Source organism: Amphiprion ocellaris, chromosome 2, assembly GCF_022539595.1.
Source record: "Amphiprion ocellaris isolate individual 3 ecotype Okinawa chromosome 2, ASM2253959v1, whole genome shotgun sequence".
NCBI classification, from domain to species: domain Eukaryota; kingdom Metazoa; phylum Chordata; class Actinopteri; family Pomacentridae; genus Amphiprion; species Amphiprion ocellaris.
In genome coordinates this window covers 18,914,992-18,931,223 of record NC_072767.1, presented here as the reverse complement: position 1 = coordinate 18,931,223, position 16,232 = coordinate 18,914,992, and the positions used below count along the sequence as shown (strand labels likewise).

General features: G+C 38.5%; 1 protein-coding gene across 1 annotated transcript; it reads left to right on the top strand.

Moving 5' to 3' along the window:
• The first annotated feature begins 6,231 nt into the window (after positions 1–6,231).
• c2h1orf52 (chromosome 2 C1orf52 homolog) lies at positions 6,232–11,677 on the top strand. The gene is made up of 3 exons (XM_023285265.3): positions 6,232–6,662; positions 8,120–8,330; positions 9,854–11,677. The coding sequence occupies exons 1-3, from the start codon at positions 6,363–6,365 to the stop codon at positions 10,006–10,008; spliced, it is 666 nt and encodes a 221-aa protein (XP_023141033.1). The 5' UTR covers positions 6,232–6,362; the 3' UTR covers positions 10,009–11,677.
• Positions 11,678–16,232: the final 4,555 nt, after the last annotated feature.

Below are 16,232 nucleotides of genomic sequence, written 5' to 3'. Positions count from 1 at the left end.
TTTGGCAGCTTCAGGATGATAATGACCATGGCTGTAATTATCTAAAATGTAAACAGGATTTCACAATTAAGATCCAAACTCTGCTCAGAATCACCCATGGTGCATTCAAGAGCAGGAAAACACTTGCAGGTGATGCTACAAAACATCAGAGTAAATGCAATGTAATGTCTTGTGTCAGCTAATGAGGATTAATTTAAGGGAACAGTGAGCTCTGATTAGCATCTCTCTCGATCAGAGGTTAAAAGAAAGAGAGAAAACATCTGCTCCATGCTCTCTAAGCTAAAGCTGAGTAAACCACTCCTTGACCTGGGCTAAGCCTATGGATAAAATAAAGACATCCTAGATATTACGAATGGCTAGATTAAACACAGCCTTGGAGAGGTGTGGCTTTTCACCTCCTTGTGGAATTTCTCATATCATGGCCAGGGACAGTGGAAGCTGAAGGAAAATGTGTGCAAAAGGAAGAGAAAGTTGCACCAGCTATGCAGCAGGGCAGCATCCATCCTGCTGGGTTATTATCATTTACTTCTCACAGTATCTGGAGGCTTAAGATGCTCAGGAGCTGAGAAGATGATTTTAAAAACCAACATGTACTCTTTAAAATATCATGTGGGATTAAGAGGAGTCATGTCATAGCGGGGCGGTACTGGAGTCTCTGTACAAAAGGCTGTAGTCCAATAGAGGAAACAACAGAAGCAAAAATAACCATTTGTTTAGAAAAGGCTCAAATTCTTAATGTGCCACATTCTGTCTTGTTTAGAATCAGGAAACAAGAGAGATTGTTCTGGGAACAGCTTAATGATTTCATCCTTTCTTTGTTTAGAAAGAGACAAATCTCGAATGTTGGATAGAAAGCCAGAGAGCAGTCTGTGGAAGTTTCATTCCATGAATTTGCAGAACAAAGCTCATTAAGACTGTTCAGGATTTATAGGGAGGACAATGGAGCTCCACTTTGATAGTGAAATGACAACCTTTAAGTCTTAAAACTAAAACTGTAACACTGATATAACTTTGGAGAGGAGCTGGAAAAACTACTAAGTGTTCATAAAGCGTGAAACTATCTCTTTCGTCCAGCTGAACACTAAAAGAAGAATATCTGCAAGCTCTGGGCTAGCTGAGAGGTTACAGCTTCACAGTGTCTTTAGCTGCCTGAAAATATCCCGATAAATGTCAAAACTTCACAGGGAATGAATAGAGGTGTAACATCATGAAATATATCCACTCTTGACTTGTGGTTTTAAAGGTGTATTCCACCAAAAATACTACTTATTGTTTTGAAGGTCTATTCCACCCAGATGATACTTTATTCATGGTTTTAAAAGTTTATTGAACCCAAAATATTAATTTCTGTGCAAGTACCTACAGTTTTAAAAGTTTATTCCATCCAAATAGTACTTTCTAACCAACAAGTTATGGATTTAAAGGGTCGTTTCATCCAAAACCGTATCATACAAAACAGTTTTTTTTCTCTTTCCATTGTCTGTGGGCTAGAAAATCTCAATCCCCTTTGGAGTAAACAAGTGGTCGCAATGTTTTCTTGCACCCCAAAAATATTGTAAATGAAAATAAATGGTCATAGAAATGGAGCCTTCACTGCAAAACATCCTGCTCATAGAAAGAGGATTTCTGTTGTCAGAAAAGTGCAATCAGCTGATCGGTAATTTCTCTATTTCTTCTGCACATGTGATAGCTGCTTCTGGTTGAGTAGCTGAATGCTGCCAAGACTGTTTCCTCTACAGCTGCTACTACTGCTGCTGGTGGGTTTCTGATACTGCAGCAGGAGGAGTAGTTGGAGGTGAAGACAAAGTATGACGAACATAACAATCATAACCAAAAATAGATGTTTCTCAATCCCACAACAAAGCAACAAAAGTGCAAAAATGTTCCTGTACATGAACTTTTAGCCTTTAGGGTGTGTTAGGACTGGACTTCCACTAAATCTCCACACAGGTCTGACCTCCAGCTCACTTAGAAATGCAGAACATCTAATTTGAAGCGTCTGCATTGTGATTACTGAGCAGCGAAGGTGGGAAAGACAGAAGGATGACCGGAGAGAGAAAATGTGGGCAATATATCTGGCAGATTTATGCTTCCTTGTCTATTATGTGCGCTGAAGTAGGTGTTTGACCTGTGCACGAGGGCAAAGCATGGCCCCTCTCAGTCTAGCTGACTTAAAATAACCTCAGACAGACTTTAGGTCCCTTAAATGCCTCCTAATCATCAGAAGATGGGGTGTGACTGAAAGCACAGGAAGATTTTGACCTTTTAGTGAGAGCTGGTGTGGTGGTTTAGTACATGTGGTGAGCTTGTGGTGCATTTAATGCAACAAATGAATGAATTTGGTCGTAAACATTGTTCATTAGACCTATTAGAGACTTTTATTTGCTAGTAAAGATCATGATGCCATAACCAGGAGTTTAAGGAGCAGTTTTATACTAGCATACCTGACAGGAACATTACTAATGTGAAAAACTTGGTGAATAATAATCAGCCTTATGCAGCGTTGCCACTGATGTGTCATTATTGTGACTGTGCTGCACTCTAGTGGTCAGAAAATGTCAGTGCCTTTGCTACTTTGAGTTCTTCTGTTCCAACATTGTGGGCATGCAGAAAGTCATGCTGCCATGTCACATGTCTTATGTTGTTGTACAGACATAACAGTTGCTGGTTATGTCAATCAATCAAGTGCCATGCCATTCAGCGTAGGCGATCATTTCTCTCCATCTAATACGATCTTTTGCTTTCTGAATTGTGACTGTTGCTCTTTCCATGTATAGTCATGATGTCAGTCTATCATTTTCATTCTCTGTCTGCCTCGGCCTCTGTACACATTAATATTTCCACTTGTGGCAATATATTACAGGATCTCTTTCCTTATGATGTGTCCGAAAAATGTTGGTTGCCGTTTCCTAATTTTGTTCAACAGTTTATAATTTGTATTTAGTAATTTTAAAACAATGGGCTGCACAGTGGCGTAGTGGTTAGCACTTTCGCCTTGCAGCAAGAAGGTCCCTGGTTCGCGTCCCGGCTTTCCCGGGATCTTTCTGCATGGAGTTTGCATGTTCTCCCTGTGCATGCGTGGGTTTTCTCCGGGTACTCCGGCTTCCTCCCACAGTCCAAAAATATGCTGAGGTTAATTGATTACTCTAAATTGCCCGTAGGTGTGAATGTGTGAGTGCTTGTTTGTCTATATATGTAGCCCTGCGACAGACTGGCGACCTGTCTAGGGTGTCCCCTGCCTTCGCCCAAGTCAGCTGGGATAGGCTCCAGCCCCCCCCCCCCCCCCCCCCCCCCCCCCCCCCCCCCCCCCCAGTGAGGATTAAGCGGTGTATAGATAATGGATGGATGGATAATTTTAAAACATCTTCATTGCTTATTCTGTCCGTATAAACTACATCTCTGCTGCAGTGATTTTGCCTGGCATTTTATTTTTCATGTTCCAAGATTCACATCCGTACATTAGAACTGGTAGTAGTAACAGCTGAGAGTCCTCATACGGATGCTAATTGCTATTTTCTTATTTGTCGGTATATTTTTCATTTTAAAAAATGCTGTTTTTGCCATTGCTACTCTTGCTACATTTAATATGTTTCACACCTCCCACCTGAGGTCATCCAAGAACCGTGATATTTGAAAGGATGAACCTGCCTCAGTAATTCTTGGTCTAATTCTATGCTACAGGTTGGGATGACATTTTTCTTTGTCATTTTCATTGGTTATATACTCATCTTAGTTCTCTCACAGAGCCTGACTGTAACATAATGTGGAAAATTACACCTTGGCTAAATCCATAGAGGTGTAGTCTATAAGAAAAACTTTGAGATTCATTACAGATTTGCTCTTCTGTTTGCTTCATGGACAAATTGATAGAGTACTAATTTGGCCTCTAATTTGTAGTTATAATTAATTCTCTGTGTGTATGTACATTTTTACAGATTCTAGAAGCACCTTTCTGATAACGGTGTTAGACAACAAAGATTTTCATCAGTTCATTAATTGTACTGGTAAAATATTGTTTTGTTGCTGTTCTATACATTCTTGCATGATTAGAATCAGGTCTGGCTGCATTTTTAACAAGTAATCAGATTTTAAGGTGGAACACAGCATCAGGTAAAATAATTTTTTCATGCATTATTCAATCGGGATATTTGGGGGTATTTTGCTTGTCTTACTTTAAACTACTAGAAACGAAACATTTAAAACAAATGTGATAAATACATTTAGGTGTTTATTTTATGACACTGTGCTTCCCTGTGTCTTAAGATTACATTAAAATACATATCTTTAAAGACAGTTTTCTCTAAATGAGTTTTCCTCACACTCTGTAAATAAACTACTGTGTAAGTTTAATGTTAATATTTATTAGCTAAAAATGGGAGCGGTAATGCACATTATGTACTATATGAAACATCTGCATAAAAAATGTTTTTCTTAGAATATTAAATATTCAATAATATCACATAAGCTATAACTTTGTGTTGATTGTTTTTCGATAAACCGTATTTTAATTGTTAGTTTTAATGAATGATCAAAGATGATAAGTCGTTTGTCATTATCTGATTTTTGCTACAACCTAAAAGGAAAAAAAGATTTAGTCTGCAGATTTTAACTCAAGGTTTCAAGGAAATTCAACTGAAAAGATGAGAGTATACTAACTTTTTAAACAAATTTTTGCTTAACGGTCTATTATGTGTGACATACGCTCACAACCAAGAAGTAACAGCTGGTTAAAGATAAACACCCAGAGATATACAGCATCAAGACTCCATGTCAAGCAGAGCTGCATTTAAAGTTAAATAAAAGTAGATAACTAATATCAACAACATATATCAGAAAAATACACAGAATGACTCTTTTCGCAGTGTTTCACTAACATGTTACAAATGTTTTCTCACCTATAAATTACCACGTGAACACTAACCAAGGTAGAGATGATTTTATTGTTTTATTCTGATGATAATAATGATGATGATATTGTTTTTTGCATTGAAAAAAAATCAGGAAGTAAGTGTTTATTAATTATTTTTTCTATAAAATTCCTGATGCCAATTTAGATGTAAGACAAAACAACATCCTTACTGGAAAAATGTATTTTAAAACGTGCTTCACAAAAGCAACATTTTCAGTGACAGACAAGGAGTAAAAGGGTAGAATTGATTTGATTGAGATTTGAGTTACACTCGAGCAGTCTGATAAATTGGAAGAGTAAAGTATAGAACATTTCTCTCTGAAACAATACTGATAAAAAGTATTCATAGCAAAGTTCTTCCTGTACTCATGAGCAGTACAGGAATGAATGTGCGTAGTTACATACAACCAGCGTAGGCATCTACAGTAAATTAGCGGATCAAGTAAAGTAATTCAACAGGATGCATTTCAGGCACTTCTCTGAAGTGAGCTCTATGTCCAAGGGTAAATTATTTGAATTAGTTAAATGAGTTAAACTTTCAGGTCATTTGATCCTATTTTCTCTATAAAGTTTTTTGGATTTAAAAAAAAAAAAAAAAGGCTGACTGAGGCCAATCTGCATCAGATACACACTGATCAACAGATAGAAAATAAATTAATAGAAAATATAAATCAATTTAAAAATTTTCAGCCAATGTCAAGATGAAAAAAGTTTATCTTTTTTTAATACATTTTTTTCACCTTTTTCTAATAATATACACTGCCATTCAAAAGTTTGGGGTCACTTAGAAATGTCCTTGTTTTTGAAAGAAGAGCAGTTTTTTTCCCAGTGAAAATAACATTGAATAAATTTAGAAATACAGTCTAGACATTGTTAATGTGGTACATGACTATTCTAGCTTTAAACGGCTGGTTTTTAATGGAATATCTCCATAGAGGTACAGAGGAACATTTCCAGCAACCATCACTCCTGTGTTCTAATGCTACATTGCGTTAGCTAATGGTGTTGAAAGGCTAATTGATGATTAGAAAATCCTTGTGCAATTATGTTAGCACACGAATAAAAGTGTGAGTTTTCATGGAAAACAAGAAAATGCCTGTGACCCCAAACTTTTGAACGGTAGTTTACATTGTTATGAACACTTAGAGTTGAGTTTTAAATAAAATTTGTTATTTCGTTTATTTATTTTATTTTGTAATAGTAATACCAGTATTTGTCTGCTTGTTTTTAATCATAGTCACCTGTTTAATCCATAGACTGTATGGTTTAATCACATGGCTTTGCGACAGTCGCCACGACCCTACTTGCCTGCTTTACGACTGTTTTGGAGGCTGATTCAAAATGGAGTAGCTATCTTTAACCCGAGTCAGGTTCAGCGCTGTGCTCTCGTCTTCTGCTCGATTTTTCACTTTAACAGCTTGTTTGTCGTTCTAAATTTATTACCGCCAGCAAAATGTCGGAAGAGAAGAAGTCCGGCTCTTTGGGTTTCTTTTCCAGCTACGACGATTTGAGCGACAGCAGCAACAGCAGCGACTCGGACGAGGAGGGAGAAAGTCGGAAGAAGAAAACGGGGACAGAAGGTCCGGGCGGCGGGGCTCAGTCCTCCTCACAGGGGACCAAACGAGCTGCTGGAGGGGCTCCTTTACCCAGACCTGACGAGCTGTTCAACTCCGTGTCCAAACCCGCCTTCCTTTATAACCCTCTGAACAAGCAGATAGACTGGGACAGCCTGTCCGTCAAAGCGCCTGAAGAGGTAAAACCTGAAGACGAGCATCACGGCTGCTCACATAACACACGCACACACACACACACACACACACAAGGATATTTCGAGAGATTCATCTCAGCGTGACACTATCACACTGGATTAGATCATAATTTCTCCCTATAGACAGCCACATACATGACTTTACTGCGATAAAAGAAAGCTTTAATCTTGTTCCCGATATTGCTCAGAAAAAACAAATGACATAAGAAATACAGTGCCTTAAGAAGAAAACTGGTAAGATAAGTGTATGTTACTGAAATAAAATATGTAAGCTAAAATACATCAAAATGTTGCAAAGTAAAATGAAATGTTACACATGATAATGAATTTTCATCATCATCGGTGACATTAGCCACGTTATCTAATGTCATTCAATAATGGAAGCTGTTTGAAATGTCTGTGAATCACCACTTTTTGGATTTCGGTCATATTGACCGGTTTGGAACAACAACTATATAATTCTACTATACGAATTCTGTTAAATAATAATAATAAAATTTAGAGCTTCAGTTCTTTTAAACCGGATCCACCAGTGTTTGATTATCCATCAATCCCTTATCTATACACCACTTATCATTAAGGTAACAGGGGGGCTGGAGTCTTTCCCAGCTGACTTAGAGTAAAGGCAGGGGACACTCTTGGCAGGTCACAAGTCTATCACAGGGCTACATATAGAGACAAAAAAATCACACTTGCATTCACACCTATGAATAATTTAGAATCATCACTTAACCTCAGCATGTTTTTGAACTGTGGGGGGAAGCAGGAGTACCCAGACAACACCCACACCGCACAGGGAGAACATGCAAACTTCATGCAGAAAGATCCCCGGCTGGGATGCGAACCAGGGATCTTCTAGCCACAAGGCCACTGTGCTAGCCACCGACCTACTGCACAGCCCTGACACTTTAGAGTTTCCAGTTAGCTTTAGTGTGTGTGTTTTGGGGTTGTGAGAGGAAACCGGAGTTCACGGTGAAAACCCACTCGAACATGGGGAGAACACAAAACTCCACCCAGAAACAGCAGCTGGACAAGGAGAGGAGGTGGAGGTGTATCTGTGAGGCTGCAGTGCTGATGACTGAGCTGCCCTGGAGAGAGGGAGAAAAGAGGGAGAGAAAGATGGTGAAGGTGAAAGGAAAGTTAGAGAGGGAAGATGGGGTGAAAGTGTTAAAAGGAAAGGAAGAACAACTTCAGTGATTCACACATTATCTACATTAAATCTTGATTTACTGATTCATCAGCCGAGTATTACAACACTACTTGACACCTTGTGATATGGAGACTAGTTGTGACCAATGTATTGTACAAGTCTGAGTCTGTTTTACTCTGTAGGGACCAAAGGAGTTGAACCATCTTTGCTCTTTTGCGGACAGCTTTAGATGTACAATATATCATCCCTTCTTCATTATGTTACTCTTAAATGGTTTTCTTGCTGCTTGAAGGCTCCCAGAGAATTTAAGCCATGGAAGACGAATGCTGTGCCCCCTCCTGAGAGCTACGCTGTAGAACCAGAGAAGAAGAAGGGTCCTCCACCAGGAATGGACATGGCAATAAAGTGGTCCAATGTATACGAGGACAACGGAGAAGACGCACCGCAGGCTTACTCTGGCAACGCCCGGTTCTTACCTGCAGAGGAGCAGCCGTCCGACTCAGGTGGGTCCTGCAGGACAAACACACAAGTTTTCATTGACTTAAATGTGTATATATATATATATATATATATATATATATATATATATATATATATATATATATATATATATATATATATATATATATATATATAAAAACGTCAAATGTCACTGTCAAAACGTGAATATGCAGCGCTGTGTTATTTTATCTGATTCCATTTTGTTGTTTTCCACAGTAAAGATCAGGGGTGTCAAACTCATTTTAGTCCACATAAACCCAGTCTGATCTCCAGTGGGCCCCACTAGTAAAATCACAGCATAATAACCTATAAATAACCACAACTCCAACTTTTCCCCTTTGTTTTAGTTAAAAAAAAAGTACATTCTGAAAATGTTCACATTTAGTAAACTATCTTTTTACAAAACATTATGAACCTGAAATTTCGTATGGAAAACAAGTTCAATTTCAACAGTAGCCCATTATGCCTCAGTTCGTCATTTACACATGCATTGTAGCTGCCAGATCACAGTTTATCTACAAAAACACAAAACATTCAGTCACAGGTATCTGGAACTGAACAATGTAGTATTTTACTTCATGATCAAAACAACTTGTCAAGGTCTAGAAATTATTTTAAATTTACAGTTTTACAAATTTACAATTTACAGTTAATGTCGTAATTTTTATCCTTTGTAAAGTCGTCCCGCAGGCCGAAATGGACCATCTGGTGGTCCGGTTTTGGCCCGCGGGCCGTATGTTTCACATCGCTGGTAAAAATAATCGGAGCAGATGAGCCGAGTACGTGACGTAATCAAGTATGCTGGTGTTCCAATTGCACATTAACGATGCGTTCTCCTGTTCTCGGGAGTCTGTACTTCCGAGTCCGAACGGCCAGCGCAATTTAAGTATTGTTGTACGCTACGAAAAACAGGCCGACGTTAAAACAATAGTTCAGCTAATTAGTTCCGTGTAGACGGACCTTTTCTTTCCAGTCGCCTGCGCCCTCCTTGACATGCCTCTGCGCCCCCTCAGGGGGGTGCGCCCCATTATTTGAGAAACACTGCACTATAGTAACTGGTGTTTAAATGCTACCAACATTTTATATGCACACACACTACATGACGTACTTGCCAACTAAAGCCACAAAGAAGATCAGTTTACTTGCATTTGCGATAAACAAGAAGACTAATCTAGGGATTTACCAATATTCTTCTTATGTGTTCAAGGAGACTGAGTCAATATTTGTAACTAATATACATTTGCTGTAAAAAAGACAAACAAGAAGACTGAGTGAACATTAAAGCAAAGCAGTTACTTAAATACGAAACCTCAGTTGTGCCGCTCCATCATGTTGGTGGAAAATGGATGTTAGCAGCAAAAAAATGACTAAACATGCCAAAAACAACACTTACATTTACTCCGGTCTCCACTTTGCCCCTGCTTGAAAACAAAGGCCATACTGTTATATTTGAACAGTGAACTGTTGAGTTATGTAAAAACTATTATTTTCCACTCTCCCAACCAATCTCCTCTGTGGCGATCAGATGAGGAATCTGAGAAACAATCTCTGTCTGCCAAGAAGCGGCGAGTGGAGACCTTCCAGCAGAAGGAGAAGAGGAAGAGGGACATGGGACAAGCAACCTCTGACAAGAACTTTGTAGAAGAAGAGAAAAGGATCCTCAGGCAAAATGCTGAGTGAGACCCAAGCTGTTTGCAGCCAAGAGTTGGTTCATAATTTAAACATCGTATGTCAGCGGAGAACATAAGTGGATGCTGCAAACATACAGGGTCTTTTTATCAATGTGTTGACATACTGTGATTAGCAATAGTATAGTATTTGTTTTGTGTTCAAATGGATGTACCTACACATGAAAGGCAATTTTACTTTACTGTTGTGTTTAACAAAGCTTTTTATCACAGAGGAACCAGGCAAAACATTATTAGACTGTTGATCTGCAACGTTTCCAAGCTAGTAACCCTAATTCTGATTCTCGTATATTTCTGTTTTGGGAATTTTGAGACAAGATTTGGTGTTTTGCAATCTGGCACTTATTTTCACAGTTTTTCTGACCAGTTCTCTTCCAAAGATCCACTGATGATAGATACTGCTAGATACAGCTTTATAGCCTATACAGAGCACTGGCCTTTTTCAGCCAAGCAATCTGATCTAAGACTGTCCATAAGCCATATTCCTATGACTGCAAAGAAGCAGGTAAATAAGTAGTTTTTGTAACTGACAGGAATGAAGGTCAAAACTAGAGAAGTATTTGACTTAAAATTTGGGTGTGTTTATCAACTCAAGCAGTGCATTTTGTAAAAAAAAACAACAAAAAAAAAAAAACAAAACCCAAGAATTTTGTTAAAATGTCTTTATGTTTTACGTATGTCCAATTAAATCAAAACTTCTCATTTATTCTTCAGTGTTGATATCAGGTCGTTGCTTTATTATGTAACTGATCAGATAGAGCTGTGGGAGGAACGCTGCTTCAGACCACACAGGGGTCACTACAGATGCAGTGAGGCTTCAGAACCAAAGGAACACTTTTTAAATTTATCAGGAATCATGTAAAAAGTAAACTGATTTTCGCAATTAAAGTTTAAATTTAATTTGAATCCAGTAATCTGCAAGGTCAGTAATCAGTTGATTCTTAGTTTAATCTGCTGTCAGCGAAAGGTCTGAAGGTTTGGTGAGTTTGCTTTGCCTCCTGTTTGTTTGAATATAATTAACTAAATTAACAGTGTTCTTTGGCTGTGGTGGTGTATTTGGTCTGTGCTTGTGGTTTTTGTTGTATTATACTAAATACTTATCATGTGTGTGTGTTTTGTGTTGACACAGTGACTTTCCTTTAGAAACTAGAGTAAAAATGCTGCAAGTCTGTTTAAATTTCAATTTAAAAAGGTGCCTGTGCTTCCAGCCTATGGCCACTAGATGTCGCTCATAAGCTACACTAGAACTCCCTCCATGTTTAGAGTGAAGAGTGATGCTGGGCACCCAAATTACAACCAGGGCCCGTGTACATATGTAGTGTTTATTAAAAGGGGAGTGCTGAACTTCGATTCGGAAGTTTGTCTCGTCTCAATTCTCTTGAGATACTCGATGCATACAGACTGTTCGGTCTCATGTACCTTGTATGACACGACACTTGACATCGGTGCTGAAATAAACAAAATCAGCTTCCTATAAGTTTATTATTCCAGATTATTGGAGATTATTGCAACATTGTATTGTTTTATGGACCTTTTATTTCTTCCAGCTCACGTGTTCATTCGGTGTTAACAGTTCTGTGGAGAAGTTAATCGTTTCGTTTTCAGTGGTATATTACTAACTATCAACCACTTCGGCAATAAAAAGTGTTGTAATGGAGAAAGATGTTTTGTCAGTCATTTACTTTCATTCTGCAAATGTACTGGTGAAAGGAAATTAGTTTCAAATCATGAACTAAACAGCAAAGAGCATAATCTCATAGAAATGCACATCCTTAAACGATTTAAATGATTGTTGTTTTTATCCAGGTAGTAGATTATTCGTTCCCAGTCATTGCAGTAAATAGAATGGTTTTCTGAGCATCCAAAAAGTTTCCACTTTGCAACAGTTTAGTGATCAGAGGAATTCCTGGCCTATCTGTCATCACGAGTTGACATGAAATAGTGGTAAATATGCTTCTGATAAAATTCCAGCCTCCAGGTATGTGCCTGGCCTTGTCTGAAATGTGTACCTGGTCCTGCACGACGGCAGCAGCTCGCTGATTTTATCTGCCATATTTACAAAAAAATAACTCCTCTCTCCATACTGACTGTATGAGTAACAACCAGCGAGGTCATATCCATCAGTGTGTCAGAATTAGTCATCTCGTTGTCAGTCTAGTAGCTGGAAATTTCCCAGAAGAGTGTTGCTTTTCACTGTGCTGGAAAACAACAGCTCCAGCTTAGTTTTTGTGTTTTTGTGGTATTGAGTTGTTGCTGTCTTTGATATCCACAACATTCTTTTACCGCAGCCTCTTTGTGTTTTTTTAGATCACGTTACCAGAGTGAAGCATTTTTTGGGTCCCACTGGATGTCACACATGGCTGACCTTATCTTCATTTAATAAAAGAGAACATCTCGGTCTTATGTTACGCTTGATACGATCACAGCGTTAGTCAATGCAGTCTGAAAGAAGCACTGACAAATTTCACCTCAATAAAATTCTTAGTGTCGAAATATAATTAGAAGGCTTGCGGTCACTTGCGACTTATTAACTAAATTGCAGGAGATTTCCAATAGCTCTGTGCTGTTTGCTGGTCTACTCAGGGCTATGAGAAGTGTCAGTCACGCCGGCCTTTTATCATTCTGACACACTGACTGGAAGGTCAAGACCTCATGATGGCCATTGAGCTTTCAGGGACCTTTGCTGAGCTGCCTGCCAACAGCTGCTACTACCTGACTTACGACAGTTTCACACAGTCAGCACAATGTCGCAGCTTGTATGTAAATTTAGTTGTGGCTGCAGTCTGGTGCTGCAGGGCACCCAGAGTCAATATGAGTACTTTGTCTACCCCTTTTTTAAATGATAAAAACATGTAAAGTTTGCATGCAAGCAACACTGTCAGTAATATTCATCATCTTAGATTATTCTGTTAGCATGCTGTAACTGGTCAATTAGCACTAAAACAACGTACAACTGAGGAATAAGAATAGCTATTATGTCATACAAAGTGTTGGAGAAAATTTATATTTTTACCTGATGATGGGGCTAAATGAAAGGTCAGGGCATTACCAACATCAGTTGAATGTATCATTTACAGGCCTTGAATATGTAAATGTAGTAAATTTCAGAGCAATCCAACTATTAGTTGTGAAGAGATTACATTCAGAAGTAAAAACATCAGCCAAATAGCATTCATGGAAAAAAAATCCAAGGATCATTAAAGTCAGTGGGTTTTATCATCTAGGAAATATGAATATCTTTGAAGAACTCATGGCAATCCATCTAATAGTTGGTGAGATATTTCCGTGTGAGCCAAAGTGATAGATGTACTGACTTTCCTATCCAGAACCTTGGCACTAAGGATTTAGATTAGATAAGAGAATTTTACAGTGTAATTGTGGTGACATTTTTTCTTGTGGAGCAACTGTAAAACAATAGAAGATTCGCAGTACACTGGTAAAAAAAAAAAAAAAAGATAAAAAGATGAGCAACATATCGTGCTAGAATAGACTAGTAAAAACAGTAAGACAGGTAATAAAATGAAGCAAAGCAAATTGGTACAGAGAACTTAGTTACTGCATCAGAATACGTCGGCTTCTGAGGGACCGTTATATTTCACGAATTGGATACTGGTTCCATGCAACCGACAACCTCCAAACCTAAAAAAAATGAAGCCAACCTGGAAGTGCAGTTCTACAAATGTCCACTTGAGGCTTGCTTCAAAAGTGAGTCAATCCCTACAGAGCCCCTTGTTAAAATGCTCAACTTTAAAGCAGAAATAATCTTCTATTACAACCTGGTACAACAGTCTATGTTGGCCTCTAAAGCTAATTTCCCTGTTAATGACAACTATGCAGGGGTCAAGTTTTGTGTAACTCGCTTGTTTAAATGATATTAAAGCTTATAGTTATGTATAATTAAGGGCGTGGCTGCTTTGACTGACAGGTGGGTGCTGTTATGTGACAGTCCCAGAGATGTTTGAATGACCCGCCTCAGCTCCACTTCTGCTCCACCTATTTGCTCATTTTTAGATTAGCTTGGAGCTAAGAGGAGTCAGACACTGCCGAGATGGTGACAGCCACCACACTGCTCTTCGGGAAACCAGTGGATGATGATGTCACTGAGGGTTCATCCATCTGTGTATTCAGTCTGTGGTTCCATGCCAACACACTCACTGACTCCTCTAAAACCTTCACTCATGCTTGGATGTTTTCTTGAGGCAAACAGTTGCTTTTCACACCAGCAATCTGGCCGATCGTGTGAAACAGATGTTGAGCAGAAAAGAAAACCTCTCTGGAGCAGGAAACCAGCAGATTCCTCTTGTCATTTGTGCTTTCATTTAAGATCATATTTACAGAATATTATTGATTCATGTTGTATCGTTGGAATCTTTTTAGAGAAAATACAAAAGATCAAAGTTACTGTGTGGCTCAGAGCAGGCCTGGGCTTTTATAAACCGCAGGTCCTTCTCTGTTGATCTCACATTGAGCCCGGGGTGGAATTTTCCAAACGATGGTCAGATGGTAACATAATATTGTAATTTACAGTAACATTGTGGTATCGGACCACTGATTGCAGCTGAATATTTCCAAAAAGTTCCCCCTTGTTTGAAGCTGACATAACAGTTCCATTCCTCTATACCACCCAAGACCATCTGTAAAGTGTCATCAGATCTTCAGAAAAAATGACAAAATAATGCTTATAGCTGCACACTATGATATAGGAAGAGGAATGATAAATGGCAGGACGTTTATAGGTCTGCTTGCAGCAGTGGAAACTTTTAGGGGCTGTTACATAAGCTAAATACATTTGATGGATAATAACCACAAATGTCAGCAAGACAGAATATCAAATGCTGATGATGTCCATTTTAAACCATTTTAAACTCACTGGATTCACTAAAAATGCATCACCACAAAACCGACGACAAAGCTGTTCTTACAGGTCATGGATAGTTGATTTTGTGCCACAGAGAGCAGGGAATATATTATGGTAAAGTCATAGGATTAACACTTTAGGGAATGTGCTGGTCAAATAAATGAAGTCATGCAGTAAAACAAATGTTTGTAGGTATTTTTAAGTTGTTTAATAGCTTTCATCAAACTGATTTATTTTAAAGTTCCTGTCTGGATATCAATTTACCCGCTAGAAAGTCATTTCTGTGTGTCAGAGTTACAGATTTGTAGGCATTTTCCATAAAATAATCCCAACCTGCCTTATGATGACTGAGATGTAACTCTTAGATCTGCCCCTCGATCTGCAATCCCCCTCTGCCACACAAAGCAGCTCGAGCACACCAGCTCACCCACGGCTCTGCTCAAACACTGCAAAACTACTCCACACTAGATAATGGAGTAATCCAACAAAACATGTTCGAACTTAAAACTAATTCTGAGGAAGAACAATGACAGTCCCACTCTGCAAGTTAGCAAGATTGATTACCTCTGTTTGCTATGAATCTGTGTTTTTGAGACTGTCATCAGTACACTGCAGTTTCAAGGTGAGAAAACTCTGCAGTGGATGTTTATTTCACTCATAATGTGTTATCCAGCATAAAAAATCAACCATAAACTAACGTTGAGAAGTTTGGGGTTACTTAGAAATGTCCTTATTTTTGAAAGAAAAGCATTTTCTTTCAATGAAGATAACATTAAATTAATCAGAAATACAGTCTAGACATTGTTAATGTGGTAAATGACTATTCTAGCTGGAAACAGCTGAGTTTTAATGGAATATCTACATAGGGGTACAGAGGAACATTTCCAGCAACCATCACTCCTGTGTTCTAATGCTACATTGTGTTAACTAATGGTGTTGAAACGCTAATTGATGATTAGAAAACCCTTGTGCAATTATGTTAGCACATGAATAAAAGTGTGAGTTTTCATGGAAAACATGAAAATGCCTGTGTGACCCCAAACTTTTGAATGGTAGTGTATGTTAAAAAGGTAAAAAATAAAAAAAACAACAACTTTATTTCCACCATAGGGGGTCTTTAAGATACTGAAAACTGTCTTGAGACTAAATTTCAAACCTACAAGTGAGATTTTACAAGTAAACAGTGTGAACATGGCAACACAGACTTTGATGCTCAGAGGGAGGAACGCACATTCACAGCTGTCAGACGACAGAGAACAGTAGCAAGAGACAAGAAGTCTGACCTCTTGTCACAATAAACATTTCAGAGGCTGTCTCTTGATAATGCAGACACAAAGACAGCTCAGGCTCACAGTGTG

Coding starts and splice junctions, on each gene's coding strand:
- c2h1orf52 (XM_023285265.3), top strand. CDS start 6,363: ATGTCGGAAGAGAAGAAGTCCGGCTCTTTGGGTTTCTTTTCCAGCTAC. Junction 6,663..8,119: donor CCGTCAAAGCGCCTGAAGAG/GTAAAACCTGAA, acceptor TGCTGCTTGAAG/GCTCCCAGAGAATTTAAGCC. Junction 8,331..9,853: donor GGAGCAGCCGTCCGACTCAG/GTGGGTCCTGCA, acceptor TGTGGCGATCAG/ATGAGGAATCTGAGAAACAA.